The 23,766-nt window shown below is 43.0% G+C and overlaps 1 protein-coding gene across 5 annotated transcripts in view; it reads left to right on the forward strand.

The window, feature by feature from the left end:
• The window catches only part of MYBL2 (MYB proto-oncogene like 2), a 210,805-nt gene that overhangs the window by 27,004 nt on the left and 160,035 nt on the right, over positions 1-23,766 (forward strand). For all 5 annotated transcript variants that reach the window (XM_085619226.1, XM_085619223.1, XM_085619224.1 and 2 more), the window contains exon 2: positions 9,489-9,579. In XM_085619226.1, coding sequence (XP_085475352.1) covers positions 9,489-9,579 — 91 coding nt within the window. The remainder of the gene's footprint in view (positions 1-9,488; positions 9,580-23,766) is intronic.

Here is a 23,766-nt window from a genome sequence, read left to right on the forward strand (position 1 = left end):
AACTATAGAGAAGATTTCTCTGGGCTGGTTCTCTGCGGCTAAGATTTTCGAGGAAAAATAGTCCGTTTTGGTGGTGAGGATGGTTTTTTTGTATTGCGACAGGATAGAGGAGTAGTGGGCTTTGAGGTTGGGGCAGTAATGTCGTCTCCAGGCTCGTTCGGCACGGCGGACTGTAAGTTTTAGGGCCTTCAGTTCCGCGTTGAACCAGCGGTTGGAATCGTTGGCCCGTCTGGAGGAGATTCGTCTGAGGGGGGCAATCGAGTCACAGCCTGACAGAAGCCAGGAGTTGATGGATTCTGCTTGTGCTGAAATAGGTAAGCCAAGTAGATCTGGGCTAGAGGGAGAGAGTGTGGAGGCTAGTAGGGCCGCATCCACCCGGCCCCAAGAGCGTACCCAGATGTTTTTGGGAAGCGAGGGCTTGGAGGCTGGGCCAGGTTGTAAAAAAAAAAGAGATCAGGGAGTGGTCGGACCAAGAGCAGGGGGAGATGGAAAGGGACGCTATGGGACAGTTGAGGGACCAGATCTAGTCGACGATGTGACCCTGAATGTGGGTAGGGGTGTGAACATGGGAATTGAAATTGAGAGCGCGAAGGGTGTCTGAAAATTCTTTGGAGATGAAGCATTCAGCTGGGTCAGAGGGCCAGAAGTTGAAATCCCCTAGTACCAAAATAGAGGAGTTATTAACCGCTAGGGTGGCTACTAGCTCTTGAAACCCTGGAAGGAAGGCTTGAGAGGATTGAGGGGGACGGTACATATGTAAACGGGTAAGAGGGATCTTAAGTGAGAGGGAACGGATAACTAAGAGATCAGAGGTGCCGATAGGGGGGAAAGTCAGAGGCTGAAAGGGGAGTTCTTTGCGGGCAATCAAGGCAACACCCCCGCCCGCCTTACCAGATGGTCGATCGGTCCGAAGCACGTAGTAAGTGGCCGGGAGAGCTGCCAATAAAGAGGGAAGGGAGGTGTCACAAAACCAGGTCTCTGTAAGGAATAAGAGATCAGGTTTGTGCTGATCAAGTAGGACAAAGAGTTCATGATTGTGCTTGACAGCAGAGCGCGTATTGAGATAGTAAATGGAGAGGGAAGTGGGTTTGAGTGCAGCAAGAGAATCAGAGCGGGAAGCAGGGGGGAGAGAGGGAGAGTGGTGGAGGGAGGGGAGAGAAGGAAGAGGGCCCACGGTAGACAGTCCCAGACTGTCTATGTGGTTGGTCACGGATTCATCGATCGGCCACGGTGCCTGAAGTCCATGTAGTTGTGACGACATGTATTGTCTCGGTAGGGCATGGTGGGATGGCCCTGGGCCCGGACGGGCGCAGATGGGCTTGCCTTAAGCGCGCCTTCGGCGCGCGTCCGCAGATGACACATAATTTATGGTAGAAGAGGCAGCAGCGGGGGGCGTGGCCTCTGTGAAAGGGCGTGGCCTCTGCGCTCGCCAGAATGGCGTCCAGAGGTGGATATGTTCGGTTTCAGCCGCAACAGCGTTAGGTCGGCTGCGCGGGGAACACAGAACAAGTGATAAGTGGTTAAAATATGCAGGACACAAGTGATAAGAAACAGTTTAAAAAAAACTACAAGACACACTCCCGGCTTCCGCCTCAGGAGGTTCGGTGATCTGGAAGACCCTAGTATTCAGCGCCCTTTTATGCGCGGCGGCGGGGGGCGTGGCCTCTGTGAAGGGGCGTGGCCTCGGCGCTCGCCGGAATGGCGTCCAGAGGTGGATATGTTCGGTTTCAGCCGCAACAGCGTTAGGTCGGCTGCGCGGGGAACACAGAACAAGTGGTAAGTGGTTAAAATATGCAGGACACAAGTGATAAGAAACAGTTTTAAAAAACTACAAGACACACTCCCGGCTTCCGCCTCAAAATGAGTGCGCAAGACAGAACACCCCATGGACATTCACTTGTTGCTTTAAAATCGCCCTCGATTTGAAAACACTATAGGAAATCCTCAGATGGCCTGGGAGCAGTAGTAAGACAGACTTAATATCTACTTTTACCATAAGGGTCCCTATGTTTGTTATATGTTATAATATTTGTAAAGCGCATGGCTGCCCCAGCAACGGGGCGTCCCAGCGCTGACTGTCAAATATAGTGAGGGATCAAAGAGAATTTTAAGGATTGGAGAAAAGCCAGCTCTTCACCATCCTTCTAAAGTCCTGTGATTAAGGGTGCTGTGGTTAGAGAGAAGTAAGGAGTTCCAGAGAACTGGTGCCTGTGCCTTGAATGAACGGCCACCCACTTTAGCCCTCCGTGTCCACGGTACTCTGGCAAAATGCAGATCTACTGAGCGCAAAGCGCGGGTGGGTGCATAAGGGGAGCGCATATCGCCCAAGATCCCCGGGCAAATGCCCTAGAGCCAGTTACTTCAGTTTCATGAGGGCACCATCAATGGATACCTACTTTACCGAGCAGAGCAATGGGTAAATCGCATCATTAAGTGACATTCCTTTTGGCGACTGATAAATTATGAATCAGTCTAAATTCCCCTGGATCTTTCTTGGGAACCAGACCTAGCAGGGAACATACACAATTCCTAAAGGGAGGCAGAGGAAATGGGCGTGCTACCCTCCCCAATCTTTCTCTGCCTTTTTCCGTGCAACCCCCTTACAGCAGATTACATTTTTTTGGGGGGGGGGCACTGGGGCTGTTTACCTCTGGTGGCTAGTAATTTGAAGCAAAAGCGAGAACCTCAGTGAAGTGAATGTTCTGTCATGTTGTGGATAAGCATTTAATCTTGGTTTAAAAGCCAATAAGGACACCTGGGATCAGAGTAAATAAATCTGGAGGGTGCAGGTTGTGGCCTCACTTTTGCAGCCCCCTTTTTCCTGGACTTCTTAAGGGATTTACATTCCGAGTGGCCCACCATCCCACCACAGAATGAGCAATTATGCTCAAATTTATAGGTCTCCTGGGGTCTAGTACATGCCTTATTGAACGGCCAGCAAACCCCTTTCCTTTCCCCACCCCAGCAGCTGCCTGAAAGGGCGACTGGCCACTCCCCTCACTTTTCTTGACCATCATACACACAATCAAGAATCAATTCCTGTGGTCCCAACGCATACCTATTGTACAACTTTTTTTTAACCAGAAAGCTTTATAATAGTCGTTCCAGCAGGTTCCCCCAAACTTCTCATAACCCTCCCACAATTTTGCTCAGATTAAAAGCCATCTAAGAACTTAACGGACTTCTACAGTAGTATTGACTTGTAAATAGCGCAACCATTTTTCAATTGATGTTTGCACAACTTTAGATTTTTCTGTTTGTGCTTTAAGATCTTTTATGCCCTCTGGCTCCAAAACAGTAAGTTCAAACAAATCTACATACACCTCCCTTTCTTTTCTTTGTATTCACTTCCTCATTTAAAAGCAAACCTAACTGATCCCTTGTCGAGGGTACTCGGTTACCTTTTTTTTTTTTTTTTGTGGCATCCCCAACATTGTCTGCCATGGGCGCTGAAATGGCGGTGGCTGCCACTCCAGTAGGAACACTAGTTGATTGTTCTGCAATGACTATCTGAGGCTGGGAACATGACCCTGGCACCTGTTTGGCTCTTCGGCAGATTTTCAGGTTGCTTGCCAGAGACTTTCCTGATCAAGTCCTTTGTCGCTGTTAGGGTGTGGTTCCCAGTTGTTTTAGGGGCACTGTTGTCCCACATCACAACCTCGATAGACATGACTACTTTGACCAAGCTGGTGATGAAATTGCTTTTTGCCTCATCCCTCTCTTCCTGTGTAGTTGCACCCACTAAATCCAACTCACCCCCTTAAATTGCATCCGTTTGTATCTGCTGGTTAGGGCAGTTTAGGGGTCTCTACTGGAGAAACACCCGAATTTGTAACTCTAGCCCTCATGCCTATTGGTGAGGGGAGGGTCCAGTTGTCCTCTTGAAAAGTGGCTGAATGCTGCCTTGGGTGGCACACTCTAACTCCTGGGACGTTCTGCGTGGCTCTGCATTACAGGGTACTGGGTCCGTAGCAGTACCAGTCTGTGGGTTGTAGTCTGCTTGTGTTGGAGTTGGGCAAGTAAGTTCATCAATCTTAAATAGAGGCAAGACCCTGCATTACTTCCGCCATGTGTGAGTCGCTTGATCGTACTCTTCACCTGTTTAGGAATCCTGAATGATGACAAACCCTGCTTCATTAACCCTCGAGCCTCAAGCCCACTTTAAGTATCCCGAAGGTCACTTGCACCACCCCCAAAACTTTCAAAGTGAACAGTGATACTTGCGAGAGCTAATACGTTATCATACAACTCATAAGCAATGTGCAAAACTAAAATTAAATTAGGCTGTGCAGTTTGGAATAGAGTCCTGAAACCTATATCAAGTTTGGCCACAAGGTGGCAGCCAAGTTAAACCAAATGCATTCCTGTGTTCTGTTTTCAGTGATCAAACTAGAAATTTCTCATGTTGGAAAGGAAGTTGCTGCAACAAACTGCCGGTTAGCCGAACTCCTGGCCCTTCACACATTTACCTTCCTATAATTCCAGTCCAATTTACCATCTAAGCTTAAAACCATAATGAAATTGAGGACGAACCGTGGCATGATAGGCTGCCAATATTGGATGTAGGGAGGAACCGCCATATTTCTTATTTGCTTTAAGCCCCACACTTAGCTGTTTTTTAAATGATTCTATGTGTTCTTTCCAATTTAACTTCACATCGAACCACATACCTAGGTTTTTACACTTTTTCACTATGTTCCCTCCCAGGGACCAGCTGAACTTTGCATTTCCTTCCCCCAGAAACATGATCTTTGTTTTCTCAAAGATTTCTGTTAGCTTCTTCCTTAAACAGTATTCGTGGAAGTCATCCAGTTTACTTTGTTGGCCTACTTCTGTCATGTCCATTATCACGAAGTCATCCGCATATAACACACACAAGACCTACAAACCATTCATCTAAGGGCATAAGCCTTTTATTTCTTTTAATATGTTCGGCATATCTGCTACAAATAGGAAGAATAATAAAGGAGCCAGAACACCGCACTGGCGCCAACAGTTTTTAATTTGTATCTTTCCAGTCGTATCTATCATCACCGAGCACAATTCTGGCTGTGTAACTCCTGGAGAATCGAGAGTAAATCTCCAAGACTTATCAAAATTTCCCACAATAAGTTGTGATTCACTAGGTCAAAAGCGGCACAAAAGTAGAGAGAACCTCAAATCCATCCCCCCCCCCCCCCCCGAAGGTCTCTTGATTGCCATTGCCCGCAAACTAAAACAGTGGTCTAGAGCCGAGTCACCATCTTTAAACAACCTTGTTCAATTAGGATTATTTTCTTTCATGTAATCTTTCAGCAGGCACAACATTCTTGAATTTTTTTTTTTTCCACCCACATACCATAGGCTAATCAGCAGACGATTGTTAGGATCCGTTGCCTCATCCTTCTTATAGTTGGGTCTTATAATTGCTCCTTTTCAAGCTATCCGGGAATGGCCCTGAAGATGAGACCTTTTGAAATATTACGTAATAAAAGCTTGCCCACCAGTCTACATTTAACATTTTTTTAAATTTTTTATTATAACTGTGGGGAGATTGTCTTGGCCAAGCGGCCTTTGTTAACTTTAGGGACAGGATGATTTATTTTATTCTCTTAATTGAAATATACAGCGCAGTCTCATTACTCACTTCAAACTTTACCTTCAGGCACATCTTATTGTTGCCACTGCCATTATACGTTTTCCAGGTAATTAACCCAATCATCTTCGTTAACCAAAAATCTAATTTTCCTTGACCCTATTCCTCCACTACTAACTGCCAAAATGTTCTGACATTCGTTGTTTCTATTACCGTGATCATATTTTGCCAGTTTTTATTAATAAACTAATTTTTCCTCCTTTTTAGCTTGTAATTGTATTTGATTTTTACTGTGCGCAAGTTACAACCCTACACCTGGTCATACTTTTTCTTAAGAGATCTCTCCCATTTTCTTATTTTTCGTTTTAATCTTCCACATTACCTCTCAAACTAACCATTCTTTTCTCCTCTGCGTTTTTTTTGTGACGGTTCACCCATAAACAGTTGACACCCTGTGCCAGTACCCCATCTTGCCATGTTAAGAAATCCTATAAAGCTTCCTTCTCATCAGGGAACTTTTGCGCTTGTTTAAAATGATTAAGTACCTTTAAGTGTTTGTTTGAAGTATGTGTAGTTATATGCCTGAAGTAGTCCACGTACATTGTAATAACGTTTTCCCTTTGCTCCCATGGCCCCAAACATAAGACTAAATGCAGGGGCCAATGATAGCTTTCTTCTATATGCAACACCTTGAACTCTTCTACAGAGGGTTAATACCATGCATTAAGCAATACATAGTTAATCGAACATCCCTGATTCCCATATCGAAAGGTCTGATTAGCTGGCCAATCTCTGGTTACCTGACTGTTTACACGGAACACAGGCCTCAAAATCTACTTGCCCACTCGCTATGACGAGTCAGATTTTATCAGGCAGGAGCTATATTTAGGACCTAAGAACTGGTGTTCTGTTCAGTCAGAAAATGAAGGAGCAATATAGATGCCTTTAAATCTTTGTTTTTATCTCCTCATTTTAGCTCTGTGTTCAGAGACAGAGATCAGAAGTCTATTTACAATTACTTTTCCTTCTCTGACTGCAGAGTTCCAGGATTTTGTAAAGCGAACGTTCGTCTGAACTGCTGTTAAGTGTGAAATTAAAGGCTGAAAAATTATAGAGCGTATAAACCAATCTGTGAATACTGGGTTTCAGCAAAAATGTTTATCATTTGCATACAACTAAGTAAAGTGTTCCGATATGTTTCCATCCTATTAAAAGTTTTTTTTCATCACACTGAATTATAAAACGGGGATTTCATAATTACTAAAATATATTTTGAAGTGTTTGAACAGTTCATTTGCAAACTATTTAAATGTCCTACTGCTTTTCATTTCACTTTGTACAGCAGGATTGTCAGGCAGTTCACTTTACAAAATCCTCTAACTTTGCTGCTTGACTTATCCTGGAGGTTTAGTTTACTTTTCTTTCTCTGACTGCAAATTGTAAGGCATACGCTGACATTTGACCTCTGTCTCTGAACTTAGAGCAAATGTGAAAAGATAAAAACAAGATTTAAAGACCTCTTTATTGCTCATTCACTTTGAGAGAACAGAACACCTGTTATTTACCAGACCAGGCTAGTAAACTCTGAAAATAGCTCGCCCTGATAAAATCTGACTCGCCATAGCACGTGGGATAAGAGCTATCCACTTGGTTGATGATATATTCGGGGCGTGAGGAAGCCCTTGCGGAGTTCACTCTTATACCAGCATTATCCAGAATCCTACTCTCCACACTTGCTTTGCTACCCTCCACCAACTCGACCTCCTTTTCCAGGCTTGGACCCCTTCATCAAATTTAAGACTTCTCGTCGTAAAAGAGGTGAGATGGCTAGTGGGATACTCTTTGTTCTGGTAACGGATTTTCATAAGGGAATGATCCAGGTCAAATTCGGGCTCCAACAGACTAAAGCTTCTACTTACATTTCCCCCTCTCTCCTCTACTTCTCCTGTAAGTACCTTTGTAGATAATATAGACTGACTGTGAGCGCTTGCCTTTCTTCTGAAGTGCATTCCTACAAAATCCATTCTAGAGTCTTTTTGTGTTCTTGCCTACAGCCCCCAGGAGGTTACTGCTAAGTTCTTTCTCCCCTGGTACTCATATTCACATTTCCTTCAGGGGAACCTGTTTTGCTTCTCTCAGAGTTATCAAGCCAAATTTGTTTATGAACCAGTTGACTTTTTAAGGAGCCACCTCCTCGACACAAGTGTACACAACTCTATCATATTTTCATTAAATAGCACGGAAGCCCATCCTTGGGTGTGTGTGGCTGTTCACCAGTGCACATGGAGTAGCAGTACATGTTGTAGTACCCAGGATAATGTGCTGCATGGCTAAATACTTATAAGGTCCAAATGGCGAGACCTATTGGGTATGCCAATGCTTATGTACACACCGATCTCTGTTAATTGAGGTTTTTCCTTTTGTGGAGGCGAGGTAGAGTATAGCAGTTCAGTACTCTGCAGTTTGGTAGGAACCCACTGTTATTCAGTTCAGCAGTGTGCCAGATGTTCAAATGTCTAGCAGGTCAACTTAGGACAGATTTGCTCTTCTTGAAGAGTGCTAGGTAGAGCAGGCCTTTTCCCTGCTCCATTAATGGAAGATGAAGGTTGGTGCTTATGTGACACTACACAGGTAAATTATCCAGAAGATGGCTGTAGAGGGAGAACTTGTTTATTCATTTCAGACGTTCCCAGTAGATGTAGCAGAAAGGAGGATGCACAGCTCCTGTTTCTCTGTGTGAAGCAGAAGAGTTTTTTTTGTGTGCAATTTTTCACAGGTGCAACTAAGGGTGATTAGTTTCATCTGCTCTTATTCCGGAGAGTACGATCATTTTTGCACATCCAATACGGATAATGATTGGCAATCTAGCCAATCATATCCTAGAAGTCACGAATTAGTTTCCTCATACTAGCAGTACCACTACAGTACCCAAAACTACTCAACCACTGCCATCAGTCACAACCTCAGTGAAGAGGTCAAGGAGTGTGCAATCAATAGTCTACAGAGGCGGAGGCTGGCTTAGTATTTTTCCCACTTGGAATCACCCTAGAGAGTATTAGATTAGGAGATTGGTGGCTTCCTTGGGGTTTATGGCTCCTCAAACTGAGTTATAAAGAGAGGGAGGGAATGCAGCATACAGTCAGGCATAATGGCAAGGACGAGACCAGAGCACAGGCAGTCTTGATCCTTCGTTCTACGCAGCACAACTGTACGGTTTAATAGATGAATAATTCTTTATACCAATTTTAGTCTAGGTAGAGTGATTTCTTTGAATAGGACATGTGCAGGAAGAGCATTAAATTGTTCTAGTACATGTTTATACACTGGATGGTAGTGTGCTATGCTATATTTTCAGTGGGTGTTAAATCATTCTGGTCTTAGTGGGGTTCTTGGTATGCACTGAATGGCGTGATTGGGTCAGTTAAGCAAATTACCATTTGAACTTTGAAAGATATTCTTTATGCAACCGTCTGACTTTCAACACTTTTGGCCTAATTCAGAAAGGCATTGCAGCCACAAATCCTTTTGCTTACCCATGATGTTATCCCAAGATTGCATAATATCGTGTATCAATAAATCCCATTCACAGGGTGAAAAGTGAGTCATTCCAGGTATGGTTTTCAGGAATCTTTGGGGAACACCCATAAGCCTCGATTTGAGGACATTGCGCTTTTCTCTTACCCCTTTCACTCTGAAAATGGTTGGAGACAGGTGCAGGTTGGTGGGCGTAACTTGTAAACATTCTGTGGATTCCAGGAAGTTGTACCCCAAAAGGACATATGTCATGCCACTTTATCCTTTGACTTCTTACTTTCTCTGTTTTCTGATATCGGTCATGAATGCTCTTAAACAGTGAAATGAGGTTATTACCCAATCTAGGAATTTTCACTATTGCTGTTTTTTCCCCCTACAGTGATGATCTAGATGATGTGCATTTTCAAGACACAGATTCCGATGTACCAGACCAACGAGAGAATAGGAAGGCGAAATGGACACCTGAAGAGGTGAGTAGTTCATTGATGCATCAGCTTTAGATAAACTTAACACCTAGACTATCAGGTGTACAGTTACAATTTCATAGTTCTTATACTGACATTGCAGGTATTGGAGTGGTGTGCCGCGTGCTTTTTTTTCTCCCTCATGTTAAATACTGATTCTTATGTCAAAATGTGGTTACTCATAAAAGCCCTTGACCTTATTAGTTTTCGAATCTTTTAAAAATTAATTTTACTTTTGAAAATTTAAATTGGTGGAAAATAAATTAAAAACCTGACTAGAAGTTTTGCCCAAGAAATAAGTTTTGCAATTGCTGACACGCTTGATTCCAAAGTTAAACTATGGTAGAACAGTTGCCATTTTTTATATGGACGTTCTTTGAGAGATGTTGCCAAACCTAGAAGTAGGTAAATACTTCAGGGAGAATTTCTACTATTAAATAAGTCTCTGACATTATAAGATCTTGTTCTGGTCTAGGACCCTTCCTACTGAGTCATCCTAAGCAGAAGGCTAGGATAGCTGAACATCTCGTGTTCAGCGAAGCTTAAAAAGAAAATCAAATATAGTCCAGGCCATAGGCATGATGCCCACCTCTTGCTTTCCAGTACTTTCTTGCATGAGCCCTGGAACGCCTACTGGACAGATTGATGTCTGAAATAGACACTAGGCTATTTTTGGAGTGATTCTAAATGCTGTTAGTCGTGATTGTCAGACCAGTAGCTGTCTTGATTGGATGGTACAGGAGTTAAAAATGGAAACAAAACAGTTTTCAACTGAATCTTGAGCAGCTGTAGATGTGCACCAGGTCGAAATTAAAATATACATGGTTTCACCTGAATGTATTTAATTTTCTACAAATTTTCTTATTATTGAAACCTGCCAGGCATTCAGATATGAGACTACATTTATTCGTTAAATATACATGGAAATATTAGTTTCACATTTTTTTCCTTCAGAAATCCCACAAGTATGGATAAACGAAGGTAAGAGTGCAGTAAATAAATTTGGATACATTCAGATGGAAATGTAAAAAATCTGGACCATAATTATTATAGGGCCTTACCTTATTCAACAAAAGCCCTACAGTTAACATCACTAACAGGTGGCTACCTGTCACATGACTTTGGAGAAATATGAGGGGTGTGGTTTGAGCTAATTAACATGACTCCCCATGCCAAAACCCACAGACGACGCGAAGATGCAAATGTTGACCTGTACATAGTATGGTGCTGAGAGGCATCAGAAGCTGTGATGGCTTTACAGCATGAGTGTGGAGGACCTTTGCGGTTAGAGCATTCCATTTAGGAGAACACCAAATTATTAACTTAGATCAGTGAAAGGGTCCGGCACAGATATCTGCTCGAAAGAAGGCCATTTACTCTTGCAAATTGGCTGATTCTGTCACAATGGTGGAGGACCTCAGTATCCTCTCGTATAACTTGTCAGATCAGGAAATGCTGTACATTACTCATGGCAACTCAAACAACAGCGATATCTGAATGTCACGAGTCCTTGTTAAATGTTTGTGTGCGAGAGCTGTCTTCCGTGACCTGTGCCTGCCTCTGGAATTGACAACGTGATTGTGTGTCAGACTTGTGGAATTATATCTGTGTATTTGAGTTAAGGAAATGTTTAAAGTGGGATGTCTTGCCTGAGACTGGAGGTCCTCCTTCTGCAGCCCCTTCTGGAGTGGAGACGGACACATAGGGTTTTTTGGCTTGAAAGTTGCCTCTGAAGATCGCTTCCCGAGGAGGATAGGATACCATTAGAAAACCTTGAGGCATCGTTGGATTACACATATTAATTCTGAGCACTGTGAGCTCGGCTGCTCAGTAAGTCATATCTTTGAGGTTGTCGTGGCAAACGAAGAACTGACTGAACCACAAAGCTTTCAACCAGATGTTGGGAAGGCAACCTCTACAGATAAAATGGGTCCTCTATTTAAGGAAGCTTATTAACATAAGTGTACTTTCGCCTGAGATGTCCTCTGAATGCCAAGATGAAAATGGACTGCCATGAGATAAACTTGTTAAAGGAACTGAAAGAAAGTGAGTCACTGAGCTTTTGGTCGGGTCAGACGAGCTTAATCCCAGGCACTGCAGTCATGAACTGGGATGGTCCAATTTGGAAAATTGATATTAACCGGAATAGCATCACTTTAAGCTGGCTGTTTAAAACAAAAAACTAAAATGGAAAGGAAAATTGGTGGATACAATATGTGGGTCTGATGAGGAGAGGGTCAAAGGTAAATTATAGAACCTAGGAACTGCAAGAGACCAGCACTTTAACCAGTTGAACAAATGTTTTTGGGAGTGGTGTGTTAGAAATACGGCTTCAGGGTGTGATTCCTCTAAAGTTCACCATGTGTTGCTTTGTAATATTAGTTTAGCAATTGGACGGGATGCTTAAAAGATCTGCAGAATGTGCTTGTCCTGTCGCTTTTAGTCCCATGCAATAAGGTGACAAATTGTGGCACTGTTTATATTATGTCATAGCTCTTATCTGGTTTGGCTTCTATCTAGGCTCCTATTTTGCCAGCTTCTTCAAATTTACATACCGGGGATGGAAGTGGTAGTTCCAGGGTTGGAATACCTGTGGGTCCTTGCATATCTATTAACAAACATGTATGAGGGTATTAAACTCTTCTCAAATCTCTTCCCATACTGGAAAAGGTTGAAACTTTACTCCTTTCCCTGGTTGGCAGTAAATTATGTGTAGCAAAGTAAATTTGTAGTTGAACTGCAGCAAATATATGAATGTATGAAACATTATAAAACATACACATTTAAAAGGTTTGCTAAACTACTGTACAGCTTCATATAAAATTTAAATAGTGATTGTAGGAAGTGCCACTTTTTGACATGGTAACACCAACTTTTTGCCTAGTATTTGATGTCATTTTGACAGAAAGTGCACTGAGTTCCTGATGTTCAGGTCCCCAGTGCCAGATCTTTCCCTAAGACAGTACAATTGTTCCCCCCAATTGGCAATACTCCAGTAAGTCCCAGACTACCACTGCAGACTCCGTATCTTGGTGCAGAAGAAAGTGAAAACACAACATGGCACACATCCTGCGTGCTATGCCTGCAGACACTGCATGCAGTGGGGGTTAGTCACCCCCTACCACAGGCCTTACAGCCCTAAGGCAGGGTGCACTATACTACATGTGTGGTCATATCTGCATGAGCAGATATGCCCATGTGCTGACCAGTCCAATTACTGCCAGTACAAGTGACCAGGGAAGCCAGTTTTAAGCACTTATGCTGGAAACTGGTAAAAACGAGTTCCCCAGCTACCTGATGGCTTCACTGAAACCAGGGATGCTTGGTATCACACATCTTGTATTAATACACCCACACTGATTCCAGAGATGGATTTATTAATACATGCACCCAGAGGGCACCTTAGAGGTGTCACCGAAAAGCCTGCTAACTATTATTGTGCTGGCTGTCTGGTCTTGCCCAGCCTGCCACCACAGATGAGTTTCTGACCCCCAGTGATGACGGCCCACACTCTCAGGAGGTCAGGAACAAAGCCTGCTCTGACAGAGGGTGTTTTACATCCCCTCCAGCAGGATGACCCATAAATTAGCATTCCAAGGCAGGGAGCTTCAAAGAGCCCACCACCTTTTTGTATGCAAATCTGGCTTCCCTCAGAGGTGATGACACCCCTGCTGCGACCAGGGCCCATTTGGCTCTTGCAAAGACCGCTCCAGCACTTGCACTGTTCCTTTTAAAAACTGTTAAAATGTGTAACTCTACATGTACTTACCTGATTGTGATGATCTTGGTGCCTAAATTTATATAAAGGTAAGTGTTATTTTTATAAATTTGGTGTGGATCTCCTTATTGAGTTGTGTGTATCATTTGACTGTGTGCATGCAGCAGATGTCTAACATTGCTCTCTGATAAGTATGTGGCTGCTCAACCTCACTAACCCTTAAGAGAGCACCTTGGGATTGCTAGAGCAAGCCCCTGCTCACTTATAAGGGATAACCAGACTCTTTGCACAGTATACCTCCTTTTTGATATACTGTATGAAGATCCAGCTTCCTACAGTGATCTAATATTACCTATAATTGGGAGTATTTTGGGACCGTTAAAATAGCACAATAATACAAGCAGAGCTCACATTATTTCCTTTGAGTGCTTCTCTAATAATAATCTATGTAGTATTCATGAATCCTATATACAAGTTTGAAGAACTTGCACATATGGAGTCCATCTTTCCTCTAGAGGCACACACTCCTAGTTCACAGATCCATTATTTGGAAATGTAAACTGTCAGCTAAAGGGTTTGTACTGCAGGGGATTACGCTTACTTATCCAAGGGACAAAGTAAATATTTTCCTTGACCCCAAAAGATATGTCCTGTGCGGGGGTCAAAGGGAATTCCACTCCCCTGTTTCGTACTGTTGGAGTGTAAAATATCTGCATGGCTTGAAGTAGATGACTGCATCACACGCCTTGCTGTTTCTAAACGTTTGTGTATCGCTTAGCTTTGTAAGCAAGACAGACCAGTCATCCTTTATCTAGATCGAAGCTTCAGAGAAAAGCTTACCAGCTATATTTGGAAAGAAGTTAAAATCATTCTCTATAATTAGCCAGTAGATGTTTGAGTGCATGTCCTTCCTTGTTTCTCTGTACAAAGTGTTTCTCCCAACCATTGAGGTTTGTGCTTGTAGGCTTTTTTTTTTTTTTTTTAATATGCTCTATGAGTCTGCTTTACCGGTCTCGCCAGACTATTGTTTGTAAGTGTGTCTGTATGAATATGGGATGTGTGTTTAGAAATAAAGGGATGGGATTTTGGTTACAGGACTTTGTTTATCGGCCTGTAAAATTGTCATTCACTTTGTTTCCTTCCAACACAGAATGCAGCAATGAATGAGCCTAATTGACAAACAATGAGTACTCACTGTGAGCGACTGCTCAAAGCCTGTATATGTGGTTCACAACTATCTACAAATAGTTCCTTTGCATTCAGTGACAAAGCTGCTATATAGTGTTTTTTTTTCTTTTATATGAACTTTAAATACCAGCTATTTACTTTGCGTTGGGTGCGGAGTTAAATGATGGTTTATTATCTGTTTTAAAATGTTTAAGTAACATTGTAGCTGCTTGCGATTTGAATACTAGGTTGAGTGGTGATTTCTTTCTTGTCCCTTACACAAATAATATAGATTGCATGGCACAACTAAAATGCTGTGTGCATTAAATAATGTAATATAAATACATGGCGGTTAGGTGACCACATTTTTTTTTTTACTTTGTTTTTTTGTGTGGCACATGCTTACATTTAAAAAAAAAAAAATCACGCAGCTTGTGAAGACAGGACCAATTTGCTTTGCTAAAGCTTATTTTTTTTTGTCCTGGCCATTCGGGCCATTCACTAATTTTGGCTACTTACTTCTGCCACCTTCTACTTCCACTGGCATGTAATTAATCAGGAATACATTAAAAAATAGGACAAGTCTCCTACCTATTTCAAATGTCTTTCGGGGAAAAAAACTGTTGTCCAATGTTTAGGAGAACACAGGGTGTTTTTAAAAGAACCCTGACTCACCTACCTAGTATGTGACATGCTTCATCATCTGGTTCCCACCCTGGTTGTTGAATGCTTCCAGGGTGTGCTGCGACGCCTGATTACAGCAGAGTTATTATTTTTTTTTTGGTGGAGTGAACTTATGGGGGGGGTCTGTGTCTGTCTGTGTGTGTGTGTGTGTGTGTCTGTCTGTGTGTCTCAGCGTGAGGTGAGGCTAAAATCGTCTCTAATCCCCTCCAAGTCGTGATTTTTTTTCTGGGATTCTCTGTCCATACTAAAACAAGCATTAGCATAGCCAATAGGTCTCGCTTTTGGGACCTTATAAGTATTTAGTTATGCAGCACAATATCCTTGGTGAAACAACATCTACTGTTGCAAGGCTAAACAAACAAAAGCGAGACCTATTGGCTATGCCAATGCTTGTTCTCAGTTCATCTCTGTTCATCTTGTAGTACAAGAGTCAGAGAATCTCTGGAGGGGCTATGCTTTGAAGAATACATTCCTATTGAGGATACAACATACCCTCTACTCAAGGAGCTAAAGGGACACAATGCAATGAACCTAAAACAAGGGCATCAAAGCTCAGCATCGTTCCATCATTTTTGACATTGTATCAACAAGTAAACAGTTAAGAGAAGCTTCATGGGCTTAGTTTACATGTGTGAATACCAGTGCTACCATCGTAAGGACTGAGAATAGGCCAAACACGGGAACAGGTCCCAGAAGGACCATAAATTGTATTATCGGACTTCCAACACTGCTGAAATGATGGCATCATGGTAACTCCTTGATCTATTAGGATATTGAAAGGTCTGGCCTGGGTGACTGAAGAAGCATTACCCCAACTTGACATATACGGGAACTGAAGATTTGAGAGATGAAGTTATTGCCCTGTATAACAACGTGTTCTAACATGGAAGTAGGGTTTACTAGTTTGGGTTTTAGTTTAAACAAACCTAGACCGAATACGTCAGTGTACTGAAGGCACTTACATGATTACCTCTATGAAACATAATGAGGGCAAAAGTACATACATGACACACACTCACTAAAACAAACCATGTTCAGTCGAGTTATGAAGCTTACAAGCCACTGAGCTTACAAGCAGTGGTAGCATGCTAGACAACAAAAGTCACCCCAACTAGGACCCTGGTTTAGAGGCATTTTCTTGCTAGGCAGAGCGAAGGGGCATGCAGCTCACTCCTTCAGAGTTTTGAGAAGCATAGATTTCGATTTTTCTCTTTCTGGTGCACACAAAATGCCCCCTGGCCACAGGTTATAATAGAATTCATCAGGCAGCCCTCCAAGTTGGCAGGCTGAACGTCTTCTGCATATGGATGAGAGCAGAACTGGGGTCATCCAAACAGGGCTCATCCAAACGAGACCCGAGATTGTATACCAGATGAAACAAGCACTATTACAAACAAAGGATCTACGCCACTCCTGTGGGGAGGAAACCAGCTCAAAGCTCGAGTGAAGAACATTGTCAACGCCTCCAGATGCATTAATATGACCCTGTTAACTGTGATGTGAAAAGAGAAGAACAAGCAAATGACAATCCATAGCACTCTAAATTGGGCAAAGCAAAATAACTGAGACTAATGCACATGTATATTATGAAACTGGAAATTGCCCAAATACCTTAAGGAAAGGCCTTCTTCAAAGGTCTCTAAGTACAAGTAAGAACCATCTTCTGAAAGTTAGAGATCCGCAAATTATACAAACCGAAAGAACTAAAAGTAGTTTGAATCGAAAGTGAATTGCAAACTACAGCAGCCACATGTCTTTCTCATACTTGCACACTGGCACGGGAGCAATTACGCTTCCTGACAACCGCAAGCCAATGAGCGATTCACATGAAGTGGTAGGCACTACAGGACATCTGGGTGGGAAGGGGTAAACCATCCTCTTTTGGAGGCAGCACTTACCCATATCTTGATCGTAAGGGTTGGTGTTGAACAAAGGCATGTCTTTGCCGGAGCTTTACTTTCAATGACAGGCTCCTAAAGTAAAAAACAGTTTAGAATTTCAGTGGACAGTTCGTAATCACTTCTTTAACAGACGTCTTTTGTCCCGTAATTACTGAGAAAAGAGAGCAAATCTTATGGCACATAGGTGCTCACAGCCAATTAAGTAAGAGGAAACATATTTTTATTTGGCCTGTGAAAGTGCGGCGATCTTGGATTCGTTTAGAAGAACTGATGTCATTGGATTGGCTAGAAAGCTTTTGTCAGTTAGCCTCATTGGTTGTGGTTGGGTGATGTATTGTGGCTTTGGAATGGTTGGGAAACGCTTACAAGTTACTCATTGGCTGTGGGGCTCTGATAGCGTGCTCAATGATGCATGAATTAGCGTCTAAATGTCCGGTCCTGTTGTCCCTAGTCAGGTTTCAGTGATTCCAGGAAAAAAAAATGCTTCCAATTGTATCTGTTTTTCTGTTTGCCAGTCATTGAGTCGGCATTAGTCAGGGTAGTGAAGGCAGCGTGTGAGGAACGAGCACCAGGGCACTATTTACTTTTATTGGACCTGCAATGCAGCAGGTTCTAGCGTGCAAAGTACCACCATGAGCCACCGGCCAGTTTCCGTATCACGAGCGCATGATCTCGCGCAATATTTTTTTGTACCGCTGATCCTCTTGAATTCCACTGTGGTTTTTTACGTTATGGTAACCAAATTGTGTCACCATATGTCATTATGGGGACCAGTTTCGCGGGACATGCTTTTATTAATAGTCTAGATGAGTAACCAGACGCACGGCTGGGGGTGGCGGTATTGGAGTAGTGAGCCTAGCAAAGGGGTGGAAGGAAAGAGGACGGCAACAATTTTAAAACCAGCATTCGGCCGCGCGGCCGTAAAAGTAACGGCCGTGAAAACGAAAGTAATTGCGATCGCGATCAAAGCGAAAGTGATCGCGATCGCTTGGACGGGAGCGCTGTGTGGCAAGCACGCGAGTGGTGCGCGCGCAGCAGTGATTGGCGGCTGCGCGCTTGCACGCTCACGTGCACTCAAGCTTTAGGCCACAGGCAGCACTTTAAAATTCCCAACTACAAAATGTCTCTCCGAGCCAGCGCATGCGCTGGCCTCAGCGAGACCTAAACAGTGGGGGATAATTGAGGGATACGTTCCTCCTACTTATCCTGGGTGTGGTCTACATGTTTCAGCCATCTTCTTGTGCCTCTCCGGGTCCGTGTGGCTTTCAAAGGACCAAGAATTGTTTTAGAAATTAGCATAAATACTATGGCAAGCAAGTGTGGGGTGTTTTGCAGTGAATTCTTATAAACTTCCGAGGTTAGTGAAGACAGTAGTTGTATCCTATCTTCGTTTGTGATTGCTTCTTGGGATACTGTGAAGGTGTGGGCCCAGTAGTCACACTTTCTTCAAGGTGTCTCACCTGCATACGAACCTTCCACCTCCTTGCCAGACCTGTATGTTGTAAGTATTCACTGCAAAGCACCCCGCAGTTGCATGTCTTAGTAAGCATGCTAATTAAAAAAAAAATGCCTTGGTCCTGAAGAAAGCCACACTGACCCTGAGAGGATGATGGTTGAAACATGTAGACCAGTCCTACCTCTTTATGTTCTTTAGAAAACTCCTTCCTTACTGCACCACAAAGAGGCAGGGATTATGCCCTTTGATAATGAGTAAAAAAACTAAAAATTCAGTGACCCCTTCCTGATCCCGCTTAGGGAATTACAGATTTTCTCTGATGTGCTCGGGACCTCTGAGAAATCACTCCCAGCACAAAGTGACAACTAACATCCCTGTCTTCTGGTTCATCAATACTTTACACATCCATTCTTGGTATTTTATTAGTAGTGGCACAGAAATCATAGATACCAGCATTATCAGCCTGCTGCATGTCTTGCGCTGCTGCTCATGAGGGAAAGCATCCTAAGGCACTGCTCCAGAGTTAGAATCGGGCTTTTCTGGAGAGTCATGTCATCCTGCATGCTTTTTAGGTCTCGGCTAGCGAAGGCTGTGCTTGCGCAGTCTCGCTTGCGAGATTTAATGTTTTTCAGTAGTGGGGCTTGAACCCGCCCCTCTTCTCCATTGGCTGGCCTCTTAAGTGCTGGTCAGCCATTGGAGAAGAGCTTTGTCTGTCGAAACAAGCCCCGTCTTTTTCGTATTCTGGGGCGTGTTTTTTCGCTTCCTTCTCTTTTTTTAAGCCCTGCCCCTTTTACACTGGTGGGCGTGTTTTTTTTTATTTTATTTTTTACAGGGACGTTCTTGTGTTTATTCGTGTCTCTTGCTGGGATGTACAGAGCGATTTCCGAACCTCTAAGGTAAGCGATCTTTGTTTATGTACCTTTCTTGTTTGCTAATGTATTTTTTGGGGTGTTTGTTTTTGAGGTCTACCCCGGTCATGTAAGCCATCTTGTTTATGTTTCATCTTGGTGAATAAGGAAAGTAGCCAAACCATTGTGTAGTGCTGGAAAGTAACCTCAAGTTACTAAACAAGATATTCCCAGTGAATTAACTACCAGACAACTGAATTTGTTTGTCTAATGAAAGCCAGCCAATTCAAAAGAAAAGTGTCTGGTGGTATTGTGCGCTCAAGCAAATTGTGCCACCCCTGCTTCCTGCACTGCACGGAGACAATCAGCCACACCAGCATCACACAGCAATTGTGTGTGCATCCTTCCTGGTAGCCAAAGCTGCTTTGCATCGGAGACCACTAAAGAAGGTTCATGTACGTAGTTTCACTAGAGGGTAAGATGCTTTTACTAAGGGAACTGATTTTGCACGCTGGCTGGAGCACAGCAAGGAAGTCACCTTACATCCACTTACAAATATCTGTCATATAAATATTTTTTTATATATCTTGCCTTCTCCATGCCGCTAAACTGTGATGGTGCTAGAAAGGAAAAAAACTGGAAGCACTATCCAGAATGTCAACGTGTGTGTGTGTGTGTGTGTGTGTGTGTGTGTGTGTGTATTGACACGACAATTTCCTGTTAGAGTTGATTTACAATAATTTTCATTGCATGCTGGTAGATTAGTTCTGAGCAGGAAGCAGAAGCCTCATTGAGTTAGGACTGTGGTGATAAAGTCCGATGACTAGGTAAGGAGCTTTGAGCCTTTTATCTCCAAAGGAAAAGCAGATCCTTTGTTCACCTGATGTTTGTAATAACAATTAAGTATTTAGGTTAGAATTGTGACTCACTCTCATGGGTGATTTTAAAAATGGACCTAGTTCTACATAGGCTGTTGTGTGAAATCTAATTTAGAGCCTGATTTAATTGTTGACAGAGAGGCAACTCTATTGCCCTGGAGTTCCCTCCCCGCCAACATTATGGTCCACCTGCCCAATTTAGAATCTGGCAAATCATAGGTTTGACAATGGCTGAGACTACCCCTTCTCTGCTATTGTCAAACCCCTCTGGCAGTGTGACGGAACGAAGGCCGTCCGAGGTTTGGCTATATGTCCACCCACCTAATTTAGATGGACAGGCCAACCAATACATTTCCAATGCCCATCACCATCCAGCAAAACCTGCCAGCGAGAGTCATTGAAATATGCTCATTGCCCCCCACGCCATAGGAGAAAACATCCATGGCAATGGGCACATTGTTTTGGTTATTTTCTAAAAGAAGACCCCTGTTTCATATTTTCTTTTAATAATTCAACTGTTAGTTTGCTGTTCACAGACGTCAGTCAAACTTATAATGCTGGGGTTGCTGTTCATGAAAATACTAGAAATGTTCACTGGGGCAGTGGACAATTCTAAATTTGGCGGGCAGCACCTGTCAAGCAATTGAGAAATTTACTCTGTCCCCCTGTCGGAAAAAGGCCCAATGGCCAATATTTAAATCGGACCCTGTATTTGCAAAAAGTCAATGCGAAATATACTACTGCATTTTGCAAATGAAATCTTAGTTCATCCTGCCTCTAGTTTTGTTTAGGGTCGGAAAGGTCCTCCATATCAAGGAGAGTGACTGCGGCCAAGCTTCAGTGTAAATATTTAGAATTATAGATGGGCAACAATGAATAATGAATGTTTTTCACCAGTGGGTTGTGAGTGGCATGAAATAATATCCTCTATTTACATTTGAGAGATCCTTTGTTGGCCGGTCAGACTGAGATGAGTTAAAGTAGATCAGGGGATCTTTTGCAGATAATTTCACCCTACCCTGGACTATTGTTGTCTAGAAAGGGAACTTGTTCATTTTGTAGTGAGGCATCATCCCTTTCCTTTCCTCTGTGCTTTTTGTTTTTGGTTTCTCTTACCTGGAAACTCTCTGCTTCACTCTACCTTTCTGTTCGCATGTCCGGACAAGGACCGTGGCTAGACCACTCTGAGTGGAAAAAACGAAAGAGCAGAACTGTTCTTAAAACTGACTGTTGGAATACTCTGCGTCAGTCTACAAGTTTGTATAAAGATGGGACAATAATCCCCAGACAGCATGCCAAGCTTTCTTTGCTGCATTTCAGCGTCTCAAGACCAGTGGTGATTAGAAACCTTCAGTGGGTTTCAGTAAAACTTTCCAGTTTCAAATAAACAGGAACTTTTGCTTTAGCCTGGCAGGAAAGCCTGCCTGGCCTCTACTTTGAAGGAGACATGTGAGATGTTGGAGGTGCCCATGCACATGGGAGAACCCGGTCAAGAGATGGAGCTGTGAAGGAGCTGAAGCAGGGCAAGCCAAAGGTCTTTGCTTGCTATGGAAAGATCTGCACTGCTCTGTGACTTCCTACGCCAGGGATCCCCAAGGTACTGTTGCAGTGTGGAATGACTGTAAACCCCTATCGACAGAAGGTATTTGAGAACTTCTCTGTCCATTTCCAAAAATCTCACCCAGCAGCTGCAAAGTGCTGAAAGGAGTCACTGGAGCATCACAAAGCTGTGGAATGTTACAAGAAAATCAAACTATTGGTCTACACAAGAGGCACTGTGACACCAGATGAGTGCTGCAGTGATGGAGAAGTCCATATTGGGATTTAAGAACTCACTTGGGCTAGCATCTAGCTGTTTGGCCAATGGGGTTGACTGGTTTTATGGAAGATTCCCAGGCAGCATGATCCACCGAGGTGTGAGCATTTGTAACCGTCTCAATGCTTGGGCGAGTGGTGCTGGTGCTCCCTCCTCTCACTTCACATCTGTGTGGTGCTGCAGACCTCTGCCACACACCACCCTGTTAGCCTGGCCTAACTGCTCTCCTCTGGAACCAGAAGCTGTGCAACCCACACCCTGCCAGCAGCACACATCTATTGTAGATTACATTCATGGCACTAGAAAGGATAGCTGTACTGTTAAGAACTCGCCCGTCTGCCTGCCTTGTGGTTGGATGGGTTTTTGTAAGCAGTTTCAAGCCATTTGCAACTCCTATACATATTTTAGAGATGTTTTTTTTTTCCCACCGCCTTCTAACATAACTTATGTTATTGAGTCAAAGTACCAACATTAGTATTACAAACGAACACTAAGCCTGCAAGAAGACAGAAGGGCCTTCTCTTAACCAGGCAGCTTCCTGGTTAAGTTTGAAGACTTCAGAGAAAAGAACTCTACTTTTGCAGTGTGAGCATTGATTTGGATTCACTCACCCAGTAAAAAGAATAAAATTACAGCACTTGCAAAGAGAAATGGAAAATGTTATCTGCCAATAATGTCAAAACTACAGTTTGCCTCACTATTGTTGTAAGTTGTATAGTAATCCTACCACCTATATGTAAAAACAATGCTGTGCCCCAGAAACCTGTAAACAAAGAACACATGGTTCAGGTAGTAATGTAAAACAATGTGCATAATATGTATTAATGCGTAATAATGTTTCAGCACCCAGTGTAAAAATTAGGTCAAAGCGGAACATATGATTGTGCCAAAAATTATTTTGAACAATCATGTTTAGAATTAAATGTATATAACCAAAGGAGCGAGAACTCAATCTGAATACTATTTAAACCATTCTTAAATTCACACAGGATGCTGGGGGTAGGGGGTCCGCTTTGCTTAAAAAAAAGACTCTTGCCCACCAGTTGCAAGTTTCATCCTCGGAGGAACAGTGGAACGCTTGATGTTTTTGGTTAAGAATCTGTTTCAGCCATATGGAGTTTCCAGTGAGGTCTGATGGATTTCTTCAGGATCACAGATGTGTATTAAGATCCCTTACTGATATACATGTGAAATTAAACCCTAACGGTTTAGTTAGTTGATTTAGTGACTCAGATTAATTCACACTATTTGTACCATTGCGCGCCATACATTACCAACCATACTGAGATACTTCCTCAGTGAGAAATCTGCAGATTCAAAATGAGACATAATTTCTATTTGTACTTTGTTTTGAACCTGTGTACCTGTGATCACATGCGGAAAGTGCCTCCCACGCCTCATTGGCAACTTCTTATGGCTGAAGCATGTCGATTAAATGATGTAGAAGTCCATTGAAACTCCATCAAGATCACATCTTGGTTTTAACCTTGCCAAAGGTCCTGAGATAAATATAAGATGCTGGCAGGCAATTTTAGATCGAGATCCCTCACAAATAAAATCAAGAGCTGTGCTGATCCTCAGAATAGAGCCCGCCCAGACACACAATGTCAAAAAGAACAGATGATGGATGGAATGCTGAACAAATCAAACATTCACCCCCCCAGCTAATCATCTGGGTTTAATCTATCATTCATTTGCTCACCACACCACCCCAGTTTGAACCCA

The sequence above is a fragment of the Triturus cristatus genome, chromosome 7 (assembly GCF_964204655.1).
Source record: "Triturus cristatus chromosome 7, aTriCri1.1, whole genome shotgun sequence".
Classification (NCBI taxonomy): domain Eukaryota; kingdom Metazoa; phylum Chordata; class Amphibia; order Caudata; family Salamandridae; genus Triturus; species Triturus cristatus.